Source organism: Haliotis rufescens, unplaced genomic scaffold (genome assembly GCF_023055435.1).
Source record: "Haliotis rufescens isolate VD_foot unplaced genomic scaffold, xgHalRufe1.0.p SCAF_1, whole genome shotgun sequence".
Lineage (NCBI taxonomy): Eukaryota > Metazoa > Mollusca > Gastropoda > Lepetellida > Haliotidae > Haliotis > Haliotis rufescens.
Window position 1 is genome coordinate 87,839,436 of NW_025963779.1, and position 17,679 is coordinate 87,857,114.

The 17,679-nt window shown below is 42.2% G+C and overlaps 1 protein-coding gene across 1 annotated transcript in view; it reads right to left on the reverse strand.

Annotated features, from left to right (window-relative positions):
* LOC124119727 (ADAMTS-like protein 5) overlaps positions 1–17,369 on the reverse strand; it is a 44,950-nt gene extending 27,581 nt beyond the window's left edge. Inside the window, exon 1 of the mRNA XM_046482357.2 lies at positions 17,125–17,369. Within this exon, the coding sequence (XP_046338313.1) occupies positions 17,125–17,172 (48 nt within the window). The 5' untranslated portion in view covers positions 17,173–17,369. The remainder of the gene's footprint in view (positions 1–17,124) is intronic.
* Positions 17,370–17,679: the final 310 nt, after the last annotated feature.

Sequence of the window (17,679 nt, forward strand, 5' to 3'; positions counted from 1 at the left end):
TGTAGACTAACCTGGAGACACGTGTACTGTAGACTAATCCGGCCACAAGTGTATTGTAGATTAACCTCGAGACACGTGTACTATAGACAAATCTGGCAACAAGTGTATTGTAGACTAATCTGGAGACACGAGTACTGTAGACTAACCTGGAGACACGTGTACTGTAGACTTACCTTGACACAAGTGTATTATAGACTAACCTGGAGACACATGTACTGTAGACTAACCTTGCCACAAGTGAGTTGTAGACTAACCTGGAGACACGTGTACTATAGACAAATCTGGCCACAAGTGTACTGTAGGCTAATCTGGAGACACGAGTACTGTAGACTAACCTGGAGACACGTGTACTGTAGACTAACCTGGAGACACGTGTACTGTAGACTTATCTGGCCACAAGTGTATTGTAGACTAACCTGGACACAAGTGTATTGTAGACTAATCTGGAGACACGAGTACTGTAGACTAATCTGGAGACACGTGTACTATAGACAAATCTGGCCACACGTGTACTGTAGACTAATCTGGAGACACGAGTACTGTAGACTTACCTGGAGACACGTGTACTATAGACTAACCTGGAGACACGTGTACTGTAGACTAATCTGGAGACACGTGTACTATAGACTAATCTGGAGACACGTGTACTGTAGACTAATCTGGAGACACGTGTACTATAAACAAATCTGGCCACAAGTGTATTGTAGATTAACCTCGAGACACGTGTACTATAGACAAATCTGGCCACAAGTGAATTGTAGACTAATCTGGAGACACATGTACTGTATACTAACCTGGAGACACGTGTACTGTAGACTAATATGGTCACTAGTGTATTGTAGACTAACCTGGAGACACGTGTATTGTAGACTAATCTGGAGACACGTGTACTATAGACAAATCTGGCCACAAGTGTACTGTAGACTAAACTGGAGACACGTGTATTGTAGACTTACCTGGAGACACGTGTACTGTTGACTAATCTGGAGACACGTGTACATTAGACAAATCTGGCCGCAAGTGTATTGTAGACTAACCTGGAGACACGTGCATTGTAGACTAGCCTGGAGACACGTGAACTGTTGACTAACCTGGACACACGTGTATTGTAGACTAACCTGGAGACACGTGTATTGTAGACTAACCTGGACACACGTGTACTGTAGACTAATCTGGACACAAGTGTATTGTAGACTAACCTGGACACACGTGTATTGTAGACTAACCTGGACACACGTGTACTATAGACAGATCTGGCCACAAGTGTATTGTAGATAAACCTGAAGACACGTGTACTATATACTAATCTGGCCACAAGTGTATTGTAGACTAACCTTGACACAAGTGTACTGGAAACTAATCTGGCCACATGTGTATTTTAGATCAACCTGGACACTTGTGTACTATAGACAAATCTGGGGACACGTGTACTGTAGACTAATCTGGGGACACGTGTACTGTAGACAAATCTCGGGACACGTGTACTGTAGACAAATCTGGGGACACGTGTACTGTAGACAAATCTGGGAACACGAGTACTGTAGACAAATCTGGGGACACGTGTACTGTAGACAAATCTGGGGACACGTGTATTGTAGACTTATCTGGGGACACGTGTATTGTAGACTTATCTGGGGACACGTGTATTGTAGACTTATCTGGAGACACGTGTACTATAGGCAAATCTGGTCACAAGTGTATTGTAGACTAATCTGGACACACGTGTACTTCAGACAAATCTGGCCACAAGTGTATTGTAGACTAATCTGGAAACGGGTATATTGTATTCTATGGAAAACCTTACACAGAAACAACGGGTGGAATGATAATATCGACGGTTGTCAATAGTTTCCAGCATCTCAAAATCAGCAGCCATGGTCACGTGGAAGGACGAAGGCCAAATGATACCGCTAAAAAGGTAGTTATCTCCACCTTCGGGAAACATCGGGACAAAGTAAGAACATGGCTGTAATCTGCGTCGTTGGAAGAAATCAAAGGCCTACTTTTGCTGATGGATGGGTCTACAAACAATAAGAGCCAACAGTATCGTCTTGCGAGTATAGTTCTTTATATTGCTTTGGAAAGAGTGGCCAAACCAGAAACATAATCCACTTAATCAGAAACAGACCGCATGTTCCTGAATGTGAAATTTGCAAACAAGGGAATTGATATTCTAAAGTTAAGTAGCCTTCTCAGACAAAAATCACTTTCCCTAAATGTCCCATATTTCAAATTTCAGGAACCACGATTAGTTTCATTTCCCCTTACGAACACCATCTCATCCAGGTTGTTTAATTGTAAGAACGTGCTGGAGAACGTGGACTTGGCAGCTCATGATGTAAATTCCACTACGTGTGGCTGCCAAGACTCACCATACCGTTACTAACCTGTTGGTCTTATATTCACAGGTGACTTCTCTATTAAAGACAACAGCAATATTCGTCTATTCTCCAAATATGAACCAACCATCGCGAGCAGCCTACTACCAATTGGGATCACAACCTTAAAATCATTAGGGATTCCAAACAAATGAACTGAACTGACAGAGTAGATTTTAGATGACAGTGTTTTAGATTTGGCTAAGTATGTGTGTGATGATGACATTTGTAGAGAGCAGAAACTGAAAAACGTCTTGCTTTTCAAACTTTAAGGTTGTTCCAACTTACAAGGCTTCAAATAACATAACAACATAATTTATGTGAGCATCACCACATTAACGGTTTAACTAAAGAACTTGGAATCAGTGAACTATATCTAAAACCGGTATGTTAACTGGGGAAGAAATCTGTCGAAACCACGCATCGGTACTATCAACGTTTAACTTGGCTCATAAACCTGAAGACATTCACATTCTTCTTTTGTACTGGACTCCCAAGGTGGGGAAACATCCTTACAAAGAAAGATATATTGCTGTGTCCAGCAAATGTACCACCAAATCCCTGCCTCGTATATTAACCATAATCCATGATACAATCAAGGAAAGACTTTCATAAAATGTATTTGAGGCAATGGGAATTAATACCACGTGGATCCCCAAAAGCACAGGGGATTTGCTTGAAGTTCTTGCAATCTGAGTTCAATTCTGTCAAAACATTTGAGTATCCAACTTTGTACACCACTACTCCTCACGACAAACAAAAGGTAAAACTTCATTTCATGATCCAGGCTGACCATACATACAGTTACTCTATCTTCACAGGTTGAGGACAATTTGTCAAACATGAAAGCAAATGTTATCTGAAGTTTACTGTGAAAGCAATATGTGACAAGCTGGACTTCCTCATATCACTGTGAAATTAGGAGGTAAGACATTTAGGCAAGAAGTAGGCATCCCCATGTCAAGAGTGCTCCCATTCTTACTGATCTGTCTCCGTGTACATATGAATTGGAAATCTTGCTCGGATTGACAAAGGAAAAAAAGGGAATTTGGACAAGAGAATTTAGTAAGGCTTAAGGTGTATTGATGATCTGATATCGACCAAATAGTCAACGGATTTCCCAACAAGAGTTTTGCCGCTTATATTTACGTACTTTTAACGCGTCATCCCATACCTCTCCGTCAGGACAGAAACGACACCAAGATGCAATAGAAAGATTCGTTTGTTTGTTGTTTAACGCCGCTCTCAGCATTATTCCAGTTATATGGCGGCGGCCTGTAAATAATCGAGTCTGGATCAGACAATCCAGTCACTGACATCATGAGCATCGGTCCACGCAACTGGGAAACCATGACATGCATCAACGAAGTCAGCGAGGGACCACCCGATCCCGTTAGTCGCCTCTATCGACAGGACGCCTTTCACGGCAAGCATGGGGTGCTAAATACCTATAATTCTTACCCGGATCTGACGGACTGACATACTAGAAATAATCCCAATATTTACTTCTTAACCTACAGACCGCCTCAGTGGTCTAGTGGATAGAGCGTCGGCCCGGAGACCGAAATGTCGGTGGTTCGACCCCTGGCCGCGTCATAGTAAAAGATGTTAAAAGATATTACTTATGACCATTATTTTAGTTATTATTTGCATCTCATGTCAATGAACATCTGTAATAATGCATAAAGAACGCGAGGGAGGTGATTCAAGAATTACACGCAAGTCGTAAATTGGACACCTTCGTGGTCCAGTGGACAACGCGTTTGCCCGGAGAGCGGAAGATCGGGGGATGAAATTTGGTTCGATACCAAAAGACGTTAAAAGATGGCACTTTTTGTTTCCCTGCCTGATCCTCTGCATTAAGGGGATAAAACAAGGACTTTCGGCTCGGAGTCAGTAGACTGTATCTCAGTAGGTTAGCAATACAACACCGGACTCGTACAATCAGACAAACACACCTCTCCCTAATTAAGAGCAAAAATATTGAATGCGACCTTAAACCCAATTTCAACACATCACCTTATTCTCCACGTCTAACTCGGTACCTGATAGGTATGGTATTTTCTGTCATCCAAAGAATAAGGCTAGTATATATCGCTAATGGCCCTTCTTGTTTACCTGTCTATTTACGTACCGAATGTGAGATGTTCCCGTGTAACATTATCCAGACTAGCGGGTAGTTCACGGAGCCTGCTCAGAATCAGCATCAGCCGCTTGGCTATCTGTTACCTATTCGACATGCACAACTGACAGTAACATGCAGTTTGGCAGGGGAACACCCAGATAATTCAAGGCTCGGCACTCGTCAAGATAAAGGCACATATTTAAAAAGACTCCTGGGCCGACCACTCGGTGCTGGAGTCTCGTGACAGTGTCTCGGCAGTCTGAAGCAATATGATAGTGATTTTATCGGAATATATTTTCTGAAAGAACGTTTTACACAGATCGGCGTGTGTGCATATCTTGCGTGTTGGTGTCACGATAAGTGTTACATATGTATATATAGTAAGTGTTAAGTGATGGGGGAGGAAGCGACTCTGTTATTACTGCTGTTTGTTGATGTAGAGGGAATTATGAGCACGGGGGTGCTAAAAGCAAGGGTATCACAACCTCGCGACAACATCGTTGATAACAGATATGTCGGGGTATAATTAGTCCTGATATCTAACGTACACAGCGGACATATACAGTTGGATACATGGTTATCGCGGGAATATTATGGTGGAATAACGATGAAGCTGTCACTGAGACGGAAAACATTTGACCTCATCAAGTTTTGTAAATTGGATGTCATCTGACGTGGTTAACGCCCTTGTGAGTTGCAAAGCTGTCTGAAATAAATGTTGATTTAGTACTTCAAAAAGATATCCATTTGTATGCACATTCCTTTGAAAACATTTAATTATTTCAGTGTCAAGTCGATTCTACAAGTATCCTTGAATACATAAGCATATCACTGACACCAATGTGGCACGTGGTCCTGTGCACAGCGCCCAGGTCACAGATCAGGTGGGGTTAAGCAACGCCGGCCTCGGACAGTAGTTGGAATGGCTATGAATGGGTACCCGGTAGGGTGAGATGGCTGTTAACCTTCTAGCGCCTTACAGGCAGCTTGGGTTGTATACTCCCCAGGAAGCTCAGAATGAAAATCGAGTGCACACTGATCCATTAGCCGGGGTGATAACAGTGTAGCGCTATGAACATCCACTTGGTGATGGCGCAATATAAATACACATTATTATTATTATTATATTGTTGTTGTTGTTAATATTCACAGGGAAACACACAATATGAAGGAACACTTGCCGCGCACTTGTCACCTGACGTATGCTACTGGCAAACTCACTGAGGTCATGGCCTGACTTGAGGTCACGTGTAACGGCACCTGCTGTATACACATCCGGGCAACACCTGCATCTAATGCACTCCCAATTACATGAAGCTAGTGGTGCCGCCAGTCTTATACCAGGGACGCGGTTCTGTTGAAAAAATGCCAGCTGCATGTCTGGTGAATTCAGTGTCCATATTGTGGGTCGTATACAGCCGAGCCGGTTAACCCGGAAACACTTACTGTGTCTGGTAGTGCGACTCTCATCGTAGTTATTCACACCACCGTATCAATACAGTTGGCCAAATATACACGAGTCATTTAGAATGATGTTCGGTTGACTGCTTCTATATTTACAGAAACTTTACCAAACAATTTTGATAACATCACTAAAGAGTCAATTGCGAATAAATTACACGTGGGTTTAAACGAGTGACAAAACGTTTTCTGGTTCATTTGTAATGTTTATTTGAGTATCTTGTATTAGTAAAAGGGTGTTCAGATAACTGGAGTTACATACGTGTTACCTAGATTGTATTATATTAGCTGGGTACCAGCCTTCGCTATCTGATGCTTTGTTTGTTGTTTAACGCCGCACTCAGCAATATTCTAGCTGCATAACGGCGGTCTGTATATAATCGAGTCTGAACCAGACAAGCCAGTGATTAACATCATGATCATCGATCTACACAATAAGGATACGATGACATGCATCAACCAAGTCTGACCACCCGATCCCGTTTGGAGCATCTTACGACAAGCATTATCGCCTTTCAGGGTAAGCATGGGTTGCTGAAGACCTATTCTACCCCGGATTTCACGGGCCTAGACCCCTTTTATAGCCCACGTCAGAACGTATGATGCTCAGTTCTAGCCACGTCAGCTCAAATATTGCTCGGGTCTAGCCCACGTTAGAACGTATGATAGTCAGTTCTAGCCACGTCAGTGCACACGATTCTCGGGTCTAGCCAACGTCAGAACGTATGATACTCAGTTCTAGCCACGTCAGTGCACACGATGCTTGGATCTAGCCACGTCAGTGCACCCGATGCTCGAATCTAGCCACGTCAGTGTACACGATGCTCGGATCTAGCCGCGTCAGTGCACACGATGCTCGGATCCATCCACGTCAGTGCACACGATGCTCGGAACTAGCCGCGTCAGTGCACACGATGCTCGGATCTAGCCGCGTCAGTGCACACGATGCTCGGATCTAGCCGCGTCAGTGCACCCGATGCTGGGATCTTGCCGCGTCAGTGCACCCGATGCTGGGATCTTGCCGCGTCAGTGCACCCGATGCTGGGATCTAGACACGCTGCTCTGCCTCTTTTGCCTCCCGCTGATGTTCAGGACGTATGGTTCGAAGCTATTGAGGCTTTAGAACAGGCTGCGTTTGAGAGTCCTGCATTTCAACTGTTCTGGGGATGGGGATGATGCTAGATTTGGTGTTGAAATCTGGAGTCACCATGACAATGTTGGCCCAAGAACTAATAATCATCTGGAAGGTTGGCACAGCCACTTGAATGCCAAGATGAACTCTGCCCATCCAACAATGTTCAGCTTCCTGGATGTCTTGAAATCACTTGAAGCTATCCACACCAGACATCTAGCCCAGCTGGCCTATGGTGCCAAGCCTCCACCGCGGAAGAGAAAATATGTGTACCTCGATGGTGGTCAGCTGTCCAGACTCCGAGACAGACACCAGCAAGGAGAAATATCTTCCTTGGCGTTAGCAGATGCAGTAGGAATCCTTAATAAATTACATTAAAAAGATTCTGTTGGCTTGTATTTCTCTGTTGTTGGACTGGTTCATTTTCATCACTCTGGGGGAGCCAGGTAATTAGTGAGTGATCAACCAACCGATACTAAACGTAATTAAATCCTCTAAAAGCGTAGGCCAAATGGTAAGTAGGCCAATGGGGAGGACACCGCTCGGATCTAGCCGCGTCAGTGCACGCAATGCTCGGATCTAGCCACGTCAGTGCACACGATGCTCGGCTCTAGCCACGTCAGTGCACACGATGCTTGGATCTAGCCACGTCAGTGCACGCAATGCTCGGATCTAGCCATGTAAAAAAGTACTCTACGTCAAAGTAGTTATCTTCGCCGTCTTGGACATGTTCAACAACATCACTGCGATCGTATTATGTTTTTCGTTTTAGATCCGGAAGTTGTGTTTTTGTCATGTGGGAATACGTCCATTCAACAATCCACATCTTGTGTGCCGCAAAGAGATAGGCGCGCAGATCAACATTAATGTAAATCCTGGCGTAAAGCTGTCACCAGCTGCACATGAACAACTTTCAAGATAATACTAACCGCACGCAAATTACTACGAAACTTAACAACATGATAACTTTTTTCAACGTCGGCTACGAAACTAACCTAATCATCCCTTTATCGTGGCGCCCCAACTTTCCAGTCAGTTCCCCGTCAAATGTAATACCGTGAAACAGAAAACACATTGCTCCCCACCTCCCGGCTATGATGGAATATCATCTCACGTGTGCTCCACCAGAGGTCCCGGATGAACAACTATGGGGTCGTGATCGACTTTAGGATCTTAGACACCTAAAAAACACCATTTGTCCATCTCAACACATATCACTTTGTAAATTAACACATGAAAATGAATGCATGTTTACTGTGAAATCCATTGTATCAAACCATACGAAAGCGTTGATTTCCTTTAAGCGTTTGATATAACCGTTAACATTTGAGACACAGGACAACAACGTTAACATACGTTATTTCGTTGTTTCGAAAAGCGTATGATTAAAAATGGTGAATTCCAACACAGTTTCTTAAACATGAAATGGGAAGATAAAAGACACTTGAATATAGTCTTGGAATGCGAGGCAGCCTGCCGTTACAGCTAGCGGCGTCGTTAGTCACGGCTTAGCCTCACAGTTATGAAGATGCACGTGCAGGCGGGTTTACATAAAATACACGTGCAGAACCACGTTGACATTAACCATACGCCAGACAAGTATGAGCAATTTTTACAAAATATGTCTGTTTTGCCCGGTAGGTAATAAATCTAGAGAGATTTAAAAAAGTAGCCCAAAACAAGTATTTCGGCTGTTTTAATGACATCAAATTTGACCTGTTTAGTATTTCTTTTGAATATAAAATAAAAGCGACAAGACCCTTCCCATGGCAGGGTCGACTGCAGGATTCCGACTATATCATGACCATGAGTGTATGAATCATCATGACATAGTGATGTTACCGGGAGTTCGCGAAAAGGTAAGCGTATCCTGCCCAATCGGTGCCACTTGTCACAAACACATGCAAAGGCAAGTCAATAGAAATGAATTCGGCGTAATATGAGAAATGAAAAACCTCCACATGGGATTTACAACCGACGGATCCTTTACAAAGTGACAGACTGGCTGCACAATGTGATGATTATATCACATTTCACGGGGATCCTTTTAATGTCAAAACAATACGTTTCGTGAGTAAAAACATATACCGGACAACTGTTTCTGACACCAATGTGTGTACTTCTCATGTGTATGATATGTCCATGCACTACTGATGCGATTGTCTTTATATGGTACGTAATAAAGGACTTCAGTTCGTTAAAACTAACTACACGTTGCCTTCACGGGATGCATAAAAAGTGATGAGTAAGTGAGCGAGATGTATTCTAGGTGTATCACGGCTGGCTTATCATGAATAGTGTTAGTGTGGAATGAAACCCAGGACTTAGGTAAGACGAGCGAACGCTTTAACCACTTGGCCACCCATGGTTCCACATGATGAAGACGACAAAGTCTAATGTCATGTCTGTATTACCACATGTCAATGGAATGATAAATAATCAGATTTGGTCCGAAAAAAACCCGTTTGTTGTACAAAACCTACCTGATCAAATCGGCAGGCGCAGTCGTCACTTGTATGAGTGACGGATAATCATTGCGTCGACTGCCATGTCAACCATGTCCCATTTCTAGCAGCGTTTAGTAAATGTTAACCAACTTACGGGTGGCCCAGTCGTTTAAGGCACCGCAATTCGGTGTGAAGAGTTGCGTCCCTTAGGCATACCAGAACCCGATGGTTTTTAGGTTCGAATCAACCTGATTGTATTTCTAGGTTGTTTAGCATAACACTCGTGATCGTGGGTTTAACCAAAGTGACAAACCTAAACGATCTGGCTATCCTCCCACACCAAGCTGAAAAACTGTTCAAAGCTGCGTTAAACCAAACTCACTCACTCAAACGTGTACCCTTTTCGAAAAGAAGTGTTCTATTTTGCTATTTTGACAGAATTCGACAGACGAACTTAATAATACATCCAGATTAAACTACATTACGCATGCTACGGCCATCTATTTACTGCTGTGACATGGATTGGCAACAACAGTGATGTCATACAAAGCATTGACCAATCAAAATCGGGAATTTCTGGTCACCTTACTTCTAATCTGGACAGTACCTTCCTGGCGTCTATTTCAGTCAATACTGCTTTATTATTGCATTGACGTCAGTAAAAACAGTCGGAAATGTTTTGGTTTCCACGCCTTTATTGCTGGAAGTTAATTTACCATAAAACAGCAACAGGCACACACGTCGACAGGTGCCACCCATAGATGCGATCTACAGCACGTGTGCAGTCATTTCAAAGCACTCAAGATTTTCCATTGCTGTTTAATATCACCACGTTTACCACCTCTCTAAACATTTTTGCACTTAAATTTAGTTAATATTAAGAAAAATATCAAATATCTTACTTTCCGCCAATATTCGAGGAGCTAATGCTCTTTATTCGTCGAAGGACAGTTAATTATATTCCATTTAGGTCCACTAATGTTCCATTTGTCATAAGTTAGAGTTGGCTTATTGACCAGAAATACATGCATCTAAAACACCGTTATGTTGATCTCAGATTCCTTAAGAGGGGTCACGGGTGGCCAAGTGGTGTAAGGCGCCGCAAATGGCTTGGCAGCATTGCCTCGCTTAGGCGTGCCAGAAACATGGTCGCGGGTTCGAATTTCGGTTTCACCCTAATTATGTTTCTTGGTTTGTCTGCGCCTTACCCGTGATCGTGGGTTTAACCAAAGAGGTAAACGTCAAAGACCGACAACACTTCGGGATTTCCTCCCACATCAAGCTGACACACCGTAATGAAACAAACCCATACAGTTTGAGGTCACGAATGGGGTTCATCAACAGACAAAAGTAAATGGGATTACCTTTCTGCACACGACACCAGTGTAATAATGCTAGGCTAGTTAACGAGCTTTCCATGTCGCATCAAGGTTCATGTCCCGGGGATGTATGCTTCCGTTTACCACAAAGTCATGAATGAATTAATCAATCAAAAGTACTACCAGAAAGGCCAAAGTTCAATCAGCCAATCAGTTTCCATGCAAGTTTGGTGACACATGTTTTTTATAATAGTTTGTTACTCTTTACGTAGGACACTGGGGCTTGTAAATACCAGAACCTATGGAGAAAAAAAAGAGAGCTCGGTGTAAGCCTCGTTGTGAGAAAAGCAGCGCTTGGAATGAGCGGTCGATTGTTACGTTTAATATAACAAAGGTATGCACACGCAAGTGACAGGTGAGTGTACCATTAGCAACATAATTCAGTAACCATTAACGTTCCTTGTGAGCATGAGGCGAAAAAACCCATATCCAATAAAAATCTCTGCACAAAGCATAGTCGACTGTACGATTCCGACTATATCATGAGCTTATGTTTATGAATCACTATCAAATAGTTATGATACCAGAAGTTCGCGAAAAGGTGAGCGTATCCTGCACACCTTACAAACACATGCAAGGGCAAGTCAATTGTTCACTTGAAAAAACTCGGGAACACTTCGCGCACGTCTTCATTGTTCATTAGAGCAGTCAATATTAGTATTTAAACATTGTTATAAAATACTAGTATATGTTTCCAGAGGGTTAACACAACAGGGAGGATAAACAAATATATCTCATTTTTTATGCATTTATTATTTTAAAAAAAATCATTTTGGAAACAGGGACTGCATCCGGTCTAAGGGCGCCATGCAGTTGTGTTGATTTGTAACACTTAGCAAGTTAGCACTTAGCAAGCCTAGCTTAGCCCATCGCAAAGACGCGCCGAAAACCGCTGGCACAGAGCTAGCTGAACAGTATGGCCTCCGCTACACATACCTTTTGCATACAATAATAAAAGTCGCGGCGTAAAGATCGGCGGGCACTAGCAGAATGGGGCCTATCACTTTGTCAAGTGCACCTGTTCGTTTGACGATGACCATGAGAGCATTAAATACATTCCTATACAATACCGTACACATGTGATAGAGGCAGGGGAATTGGAAATTGATATAGTGGTTTATCAAACTACCTTTTTATGATGTCTGGCTAGACCATGTCGATAAAAGACAAGCACTCGACGGGCTATTAGACATGGTCAGAGCTGTGAAGATATGTATGGCTGATTGACGGTAGAGACGTTACCAACAAGATTGGGTAGCGGGGTCAACCAAAGTGAATCTCTTTCCTGAGATACTGATCCATGACAGGGCCCAGGGAGGGTCCCCACAGAAACGAACATACAAAAGCAGGTGAAAAAGGAATGTTTGTTTGTTGTTCAACGCCGCATTCAGCAATATTCCAGCAAATTGACAGCGGTCTGTAAATAATCGAATCTGGACCAGACAACCCAGTGATAGACATCATGAGCATTGATCTACGCACTTAGGATACGATGACCTACATCGACCAAGTCAGCGAGCCTGACCACCCGATCCCGTTAGTCGCATCTAACGACAAGCATGGGTTGCTGAAAACCACTTCTAACCCGAATCTTCACGGAACAAACGTGATGAATCCAACTGGTGGTACGACTAGTCACAGCTGTAACCCGGAGATGCTCACCCATAACTATCCATGAGAGGGGTATTTTTTATTAAATGAGTTGATAAATGGCCAGATTCTGTATACATTTTTTCAGAAATTAATATAAATATTTGTAAACTCAAACATATGTTATGTGTTCAATAGGAGAAAGCATCTTTTACAGACGTGATTGACCGCAATGTGACTTTTTCGCCGTCAATATTTCCTGTTTGAACGGTTATGTACATGTAGCTTGCATGTATGTACGCATCATTTATGTAACTATTGTTTGTCCGTCTAAAATAAGCCATGGTATATCTGGTCTACACAACGAATTCGGGGTATTGGCTGACGTGATTCGGTTGAAAGTAGTTTACCGTTACTTCACGTTTCATTCAAATAATTGTCGGCAAAGTTTATAATTTCAAAGCCGTCGACTCCGAGTGACCTTTCTGCGCATCGAATGCTGAATATATCACTCAAAAACACGCGTTTCATCTCCTTATTCATTCAAGCCTTCAAATACCACACAGCCCTTCAAATACCAATAAACCCTTTAAATACCACTCAACCCGTCAAATAACACTCAACCCGTCAAATAACACACAAACTTTCAAATATCACTAAATCCACCAAATACCTCTCAACCCTTCAAATGCCACTCAACCCTTCAAATGCCACTCAACCCTTCAAATACCACTCAACCCTTCAAATACCTCTCAACCCTTCAAATGCCACTCAACCCTTCAAATACCACTCAACCTTTCAAATACTACTCAACCCTTCAAGAACCACTATATTATAAAGCCTACAAACAACACTCAACCCTTCTAATACCACTAAACCCTTCAAACACCACTAAACCCTCCAAATACCACTCAGCCCTTCAAACACCACTAAACCCTCCAAATACCACTAAACCCTTCAAATACCACTCAGCCCTTCAAATATCACTCAACCCTCCAAATACCACTCAAATTCCCCGCAAACCTTCAAATACCATTCAACCTTCCAAATCCACTCAACCCTTCAAATACCACTATAAACCCCTCAAATACCGCTCAACCCAAAAGTTAAATTCGTGCGGAAGCATACAGAGCGATAGATGATTGAATTTACGAGCAATGGTGATCATAAACAACCCCTTGTCAAAACAAAAGAAATAAGCTGCTGTGCACAGTCTGTGGTCTATGATAACCATCTCCCCGACCGTGCTGGTATGACAAAATCCCGCCCCCGCACGGGCGAGACGTGTGAGAACCTTCTTTCAGACAATGGCCATATGCTCAAATGTTACAAATTTATCGAATGTCCTTGTTCACTACGAGGCTAAGCGATGCCCCATGAGGCATCAATATTTACAAATGTGTTTTCTATACCCAGCTTATGAAAAACACACCGCGTTGAAAAACCAATATGTGCGGCTTTATCAGCCTGTGTTTAAGAAACAGAGAAAGAAAAAAGGCTGCAGTGTTTGTGGTGTGAACAACGATAGCCTTTCGATACCTTAGACGCTCATATTACGCTCTTCTGTTTCAACTCTAGAATCTGTTCCTAAATACAAAGAAAACCCCTCCTTGCTTTTTTTCTGTTATGAGGAATGCGCTAAAATCAGGCTCAAAGACAAAAGATCTTTCTCCCCCTGGCCACACCGACGTACACAGTAAATATTTGAAGGCCATTTCTAAGATCATCTCCGGAAAATGTGTCAATAGACGCGAGACGGTATAAATGAACACATTCTTTTATGGCAGAAAAAAATAGCCGTAGGAAAACTTAGACTGACAACGGATAACAGCTATTGCGTCCATCACATACCAGTCATCTATTTTAGGGGCATCCTTTATCTCAGTGATATGCACAAGGGTAAATTGTGCGCGCATGATTTACAACGAGTGGGCTGGCTGGTTGTATTTCCATGTATCTATTATAAGTAATAAAAAACAGAAGCCACAGAATACGTTGCAATTACGTCAATTATATGTGAATAAACAGTGTAGGTTGCTGAAAACATAAATTATCTCCTTGATTAAGCAAGGTCAGTCGGTCCAGCATATCAACTACAATTTAGTCTAAAGGGACGTTTTCCTATTCCAGAAGGTATAATCATAGCCGGCTGAGACTGATGTACACTTGGTGTTTGTCGGTCGGTGGATAGATACATCTTTGTGTAGCTCCCAGCAACACGGACGGGGTAATTACTGGGTGCCCTGTCATTTACTCCGTGTCGGTCCTGGGATGGCTAATATCCCTGTAATCAGTCGTGACGATACTAGCATGCACTGTCAGCGCCCCCTAGCGGGACTTTCAATCATTCCCAGAAGAGAGGATTTCGGGTTGAGGAAACTGTATCTATTAAACGTGGATTTTTATACTATTTGAATCATGGAAATCGGGATTGAGCAAGCACCGAGTAACAACAGGACCAATTGTTCGCATGCATCCAGGAGGTGGAAGTCAATAGCGTTTGTGATTATACCATTCTTTATATTGACCTCAGTTGTTTATTTTTTTAATAAATCGGCATCGTATTTTACGAAGAATGTAAATGGCAGAAAGGAAAATGGTTCATATTCAACACGCGCGTTCACGAAAAAAATTATGTAGTACGTCACAGTTTTTTTAGGTGAGGGGGAGTGAAGATGGTTTTACGCCGCATTTGGTAATCCAGCAATATCGGGGCGGGGCTGCAATAATTGGTTTCACACAATCAACCCATAGGAATCGAACCCGCGCTTTCTGCGTGACGAGCAACGGTTTAACCATTAGGCCACCCCTCCACCCTTCGTTACAATAATATATCGGACTAAATTATAATGTGGATAATAGTAGCTTGTGCTATCAATAATACATGGCGTGTTCAAATTAGCATCTTAACGAAAATTCCGTTTTTTTTACTGGGGCACAGTATCAGATCGACAGGCGTCTTGTTGAAATGTTTTCATTAATAACATATACATCTTCTCACAGTCGGTAGCTATACAAATGGGCATCAAGTGCAAGCCGAATTATACCGTTTCCCTTTCAAAAATTCCTACCATGTAATGTTAGCGCTAATTATCTGGCGAAAGCTCCATAACAGGGTCCAGTGGCATTACCCATCTGTTACCCTTAGTCCATTACCCTGTGAGGTAAAGTTACACCATCCCTAGGTGCAATCAGAGGATTCGCTAACACATCTGGACTGTACCGTTACAATGAGTTTTCCTCATCAGAACGGGTTCATGGGTTACAAGATTTCACCACCTGTCTAATCTAGAACGTGATAAATGGCATTCGCAAGACCCTATCAAACTAGCCGACTTTGGGAAACGAGACTTACTGTATTTTCCTCTCAAAGTTTTACCAAGCGAAAATAGTTCCCGTGCGTTAAGAAGCTTTCATTGTTTTACAGTTATGTGGATGGTTCTGCACTGACTAAATGTGGATGAAGATAACTGTATCCACAGAAACCATTCAGATTGGATTCTGGATTCTGTTTATTCTCAAATACACTTACCATCGGCGGTACATGAGCACACACTACAACACTTTACGTATACATACATCACATAAAAGCTGGCTTACACATACCTAATACCATATAATATATTTTTAGCATATAATGCGTGTCTGTTTATCATTAAGTGCTTTCACGAAATACATTTTTGAATTCTTGACAGATGATTAACTGCTGATACATTGGATGGAGTCAGAATGTTGAACTATCTGGCCATTCATGATATTTAATTGGAATACAGAGAAGCCGTTGTTGCTTGAACGCGCCGCACCTACCCCGATAATGCAATTCGTCGCCGATAGTTGTAGAATTAGGATTGTGGGCAAAAATCCATTTTGCCTACAATATTGCTTATATACTGTTACACATTTCCTTCAAAATTAAAACTGACACGAAAAGCATTAGCAGACCAAAGAGAGGATCAAAGAATATTATATTTCCGATGTGTCCTGAACGCCTATATATTTTTTAGCCTTTTTTCGCGCGACAAAATTGACTAAAAAATAGAAGAACACACATGTTATTGTTTTCCACAGGAAACAAATATAGCTAACTGCAAAATTAACGCGATGCATTTCAACATCAAAGAAGGCAAAAAAGTCTCGGTGTAGAGGTAGACTTTCCTGTAACATTAAGGATTAAGAAAAGAATGACAAACATCGTTTTTAAAATCTTTTAGAGCGCGATGTAACGGCACACGTGCAGTTCTGCCACTGTTGACCTTGAATGTACAAGTACTAATAGTTTGTGTCACGGTTTAGTATACGGTTAAAGCGAATTTCAGTCCAAAAATACATCGGACATGTAAAGAAAATATTAGTTGAAATATTCTTACAAAATGCCAAGTGCGCTCAATCGCGAATACTTTATCCAATGTTTTTAGACCATTTTGTTCAGAATGATGGTTCAGTATTCAGTAAAGATTTAACACAAGGACATATACCTAATGTTATTTACGATTGTGTCTATTTTCAAGGACAACAAACTTTATGATGAGACGTGCGCCAAACGCGACAACACCGATTTGTTTTCATCCTAGTACAAACATTGCAAAGAAGCGTAGAGAAAGTAGCAACTCACCATCAATATGAGTCCCACGGCGAAAAACAATTGGCAAAGTTGTATCATGGTTAGCCAGGGAATGTCCTGTATCCGTACATTCACACGGTGCTGGGGAGAAGTAGACAAGCTGTAAGTGCCGGTAATTTAGATATACTTGGCCATGCTACCTCAAGAACACAAAACACGCTTGGGGGTTACCGTACACATGGGTTGCGTTTTGGAGATGTGTTCACGTGTTCGTGGTAGGCCTATGCTTGCATCTCACTGCAAGTAGCTCGTGCTGTATAGGAGACCCACGTCAATTAAACGGAGCGTTGTTGACGCTCATTCGTTGTAGTATACATTTCGTTTAGTTCGAATGAGTGAATGGGTTGAGATTAAAGATACCACTTTGGGATTCGAACTCACGACCAGTGCAACAACGAGTTACGCCGTATTGGTTCACAGGGCGACGCGTGTCGCCTTCTGTAATTCAAGTATAATTTAGTGTTATGATACCAGCATATCGTGTATATATCTCAGTGCAGTGGTTTATGGGAGAATCTATGATGTATTTAACGCCAAAATTTACTG